This window comes from Impatiens glandulifera, chromosome 3 (genome assembly GCF_907164915.1).
Source record: "Impatiens glandulifera chromosome 3, dImpGla2.1, whole genome shotgun sequence".
NCBI classification, from domain to species: domain Eukaryota; kingdom Viridiplantae; phylum Streptophyta; class Magnoliopsida; order Ericales; family Balsaminaceae; genus Impatiens; species Impatiens glandulifera.
Genome location: NC_061864.1, coordinates 14,885,708 through 14,893,778, shown reverse-complemented (window position 1 = coordinate 14,893,778; position 8,071 = coordinate 14,885,708). Strand labels below are relative to the sequence as shown.

The following is an 8,071-nucleotide window of genomic DNA, read 5'->3' as shown; positions in this document are numbered from 1 at the left end:
TCACCCTCTACTTCACTTGCTAGCTAACTAAACAAATATGGCTTCTAAAACCTCGGCCTCTCTTGCCCTCTTCTTCTTTGTTAACCTCCTCTTCTTTTCCCTTGTTTCCTCTTGTGGTACGTGCCCTAATCCCCCGAAGCCCAAACCTAAGCCTAAACCGAAGCCACTCCCTAGTTGCCCTCCTCCCCCGGCTCACCCAGCTCCCTCGGCCCCCCCGGTTCAACCAACTCCCTTGGCCCCCCCGGTTCACCCGGCTCCCCCGACTCACCAGGCTCCCCCTAGGGCCCCTACTTGTCCTAGGGATGCTCTTAAGTTGGGAGTGTGCGCCGATTTGCTTGGAGGATTGCTTGGTACCATCATTGGAACTCCTTCCAAGACCGATTGTTGCACGCTCATTGCTGGCTTGGGCGATCTCGACGCTGCTGTTTGTCTTTGCACTGCCATCAAGGCAAACGTGCTTGGAATCAACCTCAATGTTCCCGTTTCTCTCAGCTTGCTTCTTAATGTTTGCGAGAAGAAATTGCCGTCTGGCTTCCAGTGTGCTTAACTAAAAATGTGTTTATGCATGTTTATGTTGTTGTTTATGCATGTATGTTTGTTCTACATACAAATAAATATTGGGGATTTAACTTGCTTGCAAGTGATGTCTTAAGATTCACTTGATGTAATAAGTTTGTATTTGTGTTTGTAATAATCATTCTTATTATAGTTATTATGTATTTTGGTGTTTGTGCACATTTTTATTAATGGAAAAATAGTTATATTTTGTTGTTGATAAATCTAAATTGTGGTCCAAATTCTTTTGTTTTTCAAGTTGGTAAAAAAAATTATTAGTCCACTTTGTCATTTAACTTTAGTTTTGTAATTATTTGAAATTGTCATTACAATCAAAAAAATATGAATATGTTTGGGTTCAGGGCGGAGCCACCCATGTGCCAGGGTGGGCTCCGGTCCCATCTAAATTAAAATCTTAAAAGAAAATTTTTTATATATGTATTTGATATGTTAGTCTTAGCTCAGTTGGCTATGTTACTGAAATATGAATATGAGGTCAGGTGATCAAACATGGCCTCACCTTTAACTTAATTTATATATAAAATTTTTGTAAATTATATAATAATATTATTTATTTTAAAATTTTATTTATATAATAATTATACATTATTTTTTATTTATTTTAATATAATTAATAATACAAATTATTTATAAGGGTAAAATATAAAAATTAAAACAATAATAATAGTGTTTTATATTTCTTAATTTTAAACTATTTCAAAAATTTATAAGAAAATATAAATTAATATTAATAAACAAGTTATAAAAAAGAATTTGATATCCTTATTCAACAACTTAACAAATCTTCTAAAATTGATGTTGATGTAAGTTCTCTTAAACTTGATCCAACATTACGTATTTCGATATGAAAATATCATTTTAATCAAAGGGATAAAATTAGACGAGCTTATATCAAGATGGGGTCATATCAACCTTTTAAGGATGAGTACCCGCCGACCAAATTTGGAAATTAAAATCGACGGTTCCAAAGTCATTGGTTTAAGAAATTTACTTGGTTAGAATACTCATCTTTGAAAGATGTTGCTTTTTGTTTCCCATGTTTCTTGTTTTAACATAAGCAACCCCAAAAACCTACATTTACAATAGATGGATTCAAATATTGAAAACGAGTTAATGATGAGGATAGATGCTCTTTTGTTATGCATATAGGATATAATATTTCACCACATAATAGGACAGTTGAATATCTTGATAATCTAATGAATATCCTTATCATATTAACAAAGTAATAAATACACAGTCTTTAGATGAAAAACAAAATAACAGATTACGGCTTACAGCAACTATTGAAAGCACTCAGTGGCTCACTTTGCAGGCGTGTGCATTGAGAGGGAATGACGAGTTTCCATCTTCTAATAATCGTGGAAATTTTATTGAAAAAAAAAACGGAACATAGAAAGTTAAATCTGAGATGCAAGTTGGAGTCAGCTCCAGGTAATTTTTCATCCTCGTTCCGCCCCTGTTTGGGTTGGGTTGAGATTTGAAATAATTTTAAGCTCTAAATTTTTAATAATTTAAAATTTTAAACAAATAAATTAATTTTACAAATATTTCAGTACACCTATTAATATATAATAATTAATTTGACATTGATACTATAACAACTAATTAATTATTTAAAATATGGGAAACTAAACAAAAAAAAATTATATTGCATTTAAAAAAATATATATCTCATAAATAAATAAAATAATAATATATATAAATACTTCAAATTATATATATATTATTGTTAAAAATTAGATTTTTAATTGCGAATTTAATTCTCCTCTTACAGATGGGCCGGACCTCTATAAAACTAAATCTTAAAATCAGACAAGATCTGGGCCTTTACTTCACAGCCTTATTAATTAAAATCTTTCTCTTTTAATTAGGTCCAACAGAGTGAACAGACTAATAATTTGAGAAGAATAAAAATAAAATAAAATATAAAATAAAACTTGTAATCAACCCGCTCATTAAATAAACAAGAAATTGTTTTTTTAAATACTTCAAATCCGACGTAAGTCCAAGTACTTTTAATATTTATTTAAAAAAATAAAATTAGAATCCGCTCATTCTTTTTATATTCATAAACAATCTATAAAATTCAGTCTTTCAAGATGTCGTAAAGATGGTTCTCAAAATTGAGTGAGGGTGAAAATTGATAATTTATTTAAAATGGTTAAAGTTTACTTTTTAAACAAATTTAATTAAATTTTAATATTATATATATATAATTAAAAATAAAATAAATCTAAAAAAGAATGATAAATAAATAGCACTAAGAATAAATAATAGTTATAAAAGTTTCATTTTTTTTAATAAAACTTTTTATTTCAATAAATATTTTTTTTTTATTTTTTTACAAATTTAAATTCACTTTATTTATGTAAATGTGTACTAAATGATCTACAATTAAATTGATTTATAAAATCTTAAAATTATAAATTTAAAATCATAAAATTTAATTAATTTAAAATTATGAATTTAAGCCACCACTTTTTAAATCAAACCCTTTAACTTACTTTATAATCATCAAATTTTAAATTAATAAAATAAAATAAAACAAAAATATAAATATAAAATAAAATCTAACAATCAAATTCGCTACATTTTGCGTTGTAATTAAGTATAAGATTACTCTAGAAAAATATATTATTTTTTTCATTTAATTAGTTAAACAATATATTATATTATGCATTGTTATTGTTTGGAATTCATCTACCTAACTGGAATTGAGTTTGAATTTATTTTTATTTATTTAAAATTTATTTTTGTTTTAAATATATTATTGAGATATTAATTTAAATTAAATAGAATTTTGAAATATATACTTTAATTATATAATAACAAATTTAATAATATTCGTTCATTTAATTAAATTCCGGAGGAGTATAAAAAATAATTAAAGATACAAAGTATTTATTAAGTTAAAAATCAAGTTCAATTTCTATTTAAAATGTCTTAATAATAATAATAATAATAATAATAATAATAATAATAATAATAAATAAAAAGTTAATATTATAGGGTTCATCTTTCTATATTCAAACAAAAATAAAAAAATAAATATTTGTGAACAATATTTAAGTTATAAATATTTTTTTTATCTTAAGGGAAGGATGACCGGGGCGGGGTGAGGTCCACAAAGATATTCTATTTTGAATTTTATTTTAGGAGTTAAAATATAATTGAACATTATCTTTCAAGTTCAATTTGTCTCGTATGGCCACTTTAGCTTGTATTCAAATTTTCGGTCTTCTATATCAACTAATATTTAACCCGTGTATTTGCACGAGTAATAATATAAAAAACCGTAAAAAAAAATAACGGATAATATTTTTTATTTTATTTTTAACCGTTTTAAGTTTATGGGTGGGTCAACCCACAATCCGACCCAAGTATCCATTTACTCAACATCATTATATATTAGTTAGTTAAAAAGTTGAACTTATATTAATATTAAAACGTCCCGCGTTTATCAAATTTGGTGTTGAATTTAAAATATAAAGTTTTAGTAGCCTAGTTGGTTAAAGAGTTGTATTTGTTTTGTTAGGTTGCAAGTTCGAAACATACATTTAGCATTTTTAATTTTATTTTTAACCGTTTTAAATTTAAAGGCGGGTCAACCCACAATCCGGCCCAAGTATCCAAATTAACCACAGCTCTCGACCCGGCAATCCGGACACTTTAAAAATTAAGCATCATTAAAAATATATAGATTAGTTAGTTAAAAAGTTGAACTTATATTAATATTAAAATGTCTCGCGTTTATCAAATTTGGTGTTGAATTTAAAATATAAAATCTTTGTAGCCTAGTTGGTTAAAGAGTTGTACTTGTTTTGTTAAGTTGCAAGTTCGAAACATACCATTAGCATTTTTAATTTTATTTTTAATCATTTTAAATTTAAAAACAGGTCAACCCACAATCGACCCAAGTATCCAAATTAACCACAGCTCTCGACCCGACAATTTGGACACTTTAAAAATTAAGCATCATTATATATATATAAATTTTATCAAAATAAAAATATCAAATGACGGAAAAATTCGAAGTAGAGACTGTTTGTGGACGAAAATAAAATTTAATGACTCAACAATTTTCAGAATTAGCCAAATAAAGGACTAACGAAAAATCTTTTACCTTTTTATCTTGATTTCTATTGTAATCGACCCTTAATTTATTTTGCAAACTCCATTCATTTTCTTTTGTCTATCCTATCTTCACAAGGGAGATGCAGTTTTAGAAGAGAACTCACATCTCTGGACAGTTCAAGATGGATTGCATAGAACGATTTAATGGGATCAGTTATGGTGATAATGGGTACCCGTATACTCAATACTGTAGGTACCAGATGGTTGGGTTCGGGGTCGGGGTCAAGGATGGGGACTAAAAATGATTACCTGATTGGGTTCGGATTCGGGGATGAGGAGTGTACAAAACTCAAACCCGATACTCAAAATATTAATATTAAATATATATATATATATTAAAAATTAAATTGACTTTTCAAATTTTAAATCAATACCATCATTATAAATTTATATTAAATATATTAATTAATTAGTTATATCAACACTCAACCATCCACTCCCCACGCCATAATTAATTTAATTTATATTATCCATAACTCTTAATTTTCCTTTCTTTAATAATAAAAATCTTCCCTCTCTATTCATTTCTTATTTTTAAGATTAACATCTTTATCTCTTTTGTTTTAACAATTTTTTTAAACTTCTCTCTAATTCTGGTTGAAATTTATATATATATATATATATATATATATATATATATATATATATATATATATTATTCAACTTCTACAATATAACTATACAAGTAATAATATTTTCATTATGTATTTTTAATATTTAGTATTTAGTATATTTAGAAAATAATAAATAAAAATTCATATTTTAATCGGGTAATGAGGTACACAAAAATCGTGTTTGAAGATGGGTACTTCACTACCCGGCAGGTAAGATACATGTTGTCATCCCTATGATTAGCGAATTTAGCGTATAAACTTCTTATATGATATGGTGTATTTTGGTGTTTGTTCAAATTTTCATTAATAAAAAATTAGTTATATTTTGTTTTGGATGAATCTAAATTTTTTGTCCAAATCTATTAATTTTTTTATGGGTAAAACATTTTTATTACTTTTTGTAATCTAACTTTGATTTTGTAATATTGAAAAAGTTTTTTTTTTGACAACAAGTTTAATTTTATTGTTTGTTTAAGTTAAGAATTTTTTTATTTTTTTTTATTTTAAGAAACATTCTTGTCATTGAACTATTTTCTTAAAATTGTAATTAGAATTATAGTATGATTATGTTTGGGTACATGTTGAGTTAAGTATCTTTTTTCTTTCTATAAAATAAAATTTTCATAAGTTTGGATTCAATTGGAAATAAAACTATTGGTTCAATTCCCAATTTTCCATTTCATTTGTTTGTGTGTTGATAATTTAAACTAAAGAATTATAATTCAAATTAAATTAAAAATTATATAATTTTTAAAATTTGAATTTCAACACATACTATATATAATTATAATTTTTTGTTATGAATTATCATTTAAATTAAGACATTTTTAATATAAATCTTACTACATTTAATTTTTTTAGATATAGACTATTTCTAATTAGGATATGATTAAACTTAACTCCCAAATTGTCACTAAAATTCAAAACTTTAATGTCATCTAAATTTGAAAAACAAATATGCATGGGTGCATGTGAATATCATCAAAATCTTTAATTAATTCCATGAATTAATCAATGCTTAAATACTATATTTTTCCTCTCTAATTCCACTATAAATACATACAAATTTGCATATCACCCTCTACAACTCCTTGCTAGCTAAACAACATGGTTCCCAAAATCTCTAACTGTCTAGCTTTCTTCATCACCCTCGACCTCCTCTTCTTTTCCCTCGTGTCATCTTCCCTGGCTCCCCATACCTGTCCTATGGAGGACACTCTTAAGTTGGGAGTGTGCGACGATTTTCTTGGAAGATTAATTGGTGTCATCATCGAATATCCTCCCAATACTTCTTGTTGCGCGCTCATAAATGGCTTGGTTGATCTCGAGGCTGCTATTTGTCTTTGCACTGCCATCAAGGAAAACGTACTTGGCATCAACCACAATGTTCCTGCCTCTCTCAACTTGCTTCTTTATGCTTGCGGGAAGAAAACACCGCCTGATTTCAATTGTGTTTAACTAAAAATGTGTTTAATACGATTTTGTTTATGCGGTTGTTTATGCATGTTTGTTCTACATATAAATATATATATGAGAATTAACTTGCAAGTGTGATATTATCCAATTGATGTAATAAGTTTGTATTTGTGCTTATAATAATTCTTGTTATATATACTTTTTTAACCTCTAAATTCATAATATCTTAAAATGTTTGGTGAACAAATTATTCTATATATATAGTCTCATTACATTGATTAATATTTAATAATTAAAAATATTGCACAACTAAGCAAAAACCTATATTATGTTTTTATAAATAAATAAAATAATAAATAAAATATTAATATTATTTTAATTTATTTTGTTTCTCCTCTTAGGGGGGAGGGGGGCAAATCTCATTTGATGCTCAATCCATAAAGATAATTCTGAAAATCACACAAGATCTTAAAATAATTAAATTATTTATTTCTGTTAAATCGTTTCAACCGACTAATTTAAAAAGAAAGCCTACAAAAATAAATTGGAATCAAACGGACTTAATGGTTTCGTTTTGACTAAGGTTAAGAATTAAGAACTTGAACCGGTCCAGAATAACCTAATCGTTGAACCCGTTTGTTTTGTAAATATTTCAAATCGGGCCGAAGTCCAAATGCATTTCCATTTAATATTTATTTTAAAAGTAAATTTGAACCCACTCATTCAGTCATTCTCTTAATTTAATATTTTTATTCTTTTTGAAACTAATACATTTTCAAAATAAAACTAAAATATAAAATCAAATTCAGCTCAATTTTGTGTTAACGAGGTATCAGATTCTTCTCAATTAATTCGTTAAAAAAAACAATATTGGATTGGTAGGTTATTTTGTTTAATTATCACAATCAAATATATTTATTTTGAAGGGTGTTTGAATAATTTTATTTATGTATTTATTTGTACTAATTTTAAAATACATGATTTGATAAAGTTTAATATCATAAATAAGACAAGTATTAACCTCTTTTTATTTCATATAAACTACAAAAACTGGGAGTGACAGGGATAGAGAAGGTTGGAAGGAATGACGTGTCACCACATGATCCACATCACTGGTTTGAGAAAAAATAAAGGATGAAAAAGGAGAGTGAGAAAAAATTTATTATTTTTTCAATGAATTAGATTGCGTACGTTATTTCCTCTCAAATTATCTCTCTCAATCATTTCTCCTACAAAAACTAAACCACCACTAGAGATGAACTAGAGATGAAGAAGAAGATTATTTCAAATTTTAATTCCACTTCTTTCAGTTAAAATAGGATATGAAA

General features: G+C 26.8%; 2 protein-coding genes across 2 annotated transcripts; both read left to right on the top strand.

The window, feature by feature from the left end:
• LOC124931099 (pEARLI1-like lipid transfer protein 1) lies at positions 1-735 on the top strand. The gene has a single exon (XM_047471489.1). It carries the CDS (start codon positions 38-40, stop codon positions 545-547), a length of 510 nt encoding a protein of 169 aa, XP_047327445.1. The 5' UTR covers positions 1-37; the 3' UTR covers positions 548-735.
• A 5,699-nt stretch (positions 736-6,434) lies between these two features.
• LOC124932830 (14 kDa proline-rich protein DC2.15-like) lies at positions 6,435-6,796 on the top strand. The gene has a single exon (XM_047473510.1). It carries the CDS (start codon positions 6,435-6,437, stop codon positions 6,783-6,785), a length of 351 nt encoding a protein of 116 aa, XP_047329466.1. The 3' UTR covers positions 6,786-6,796.
• The last annotated feature ends 1,275 nt before the right edge of the window (positions 6,797-8,071 follow it).

Excerpts from the sequence above, each read along its gene's own strand:
- LOC124931099 (XM_047471489.1), top strand. The coding sequence starts at position 38 with ATGGCTTCTAAAACCTCGGCCTCTCTTGCCCTCTTCTTCTTTGTTAAC.
- LOC124932830 (XM_047473510.1), top strand. The coding sequence starts at position 6,435 with ATGGTTCCCAAAATCTCTAACTGTCTAGCTTTCTTCATCACCCTCGAC.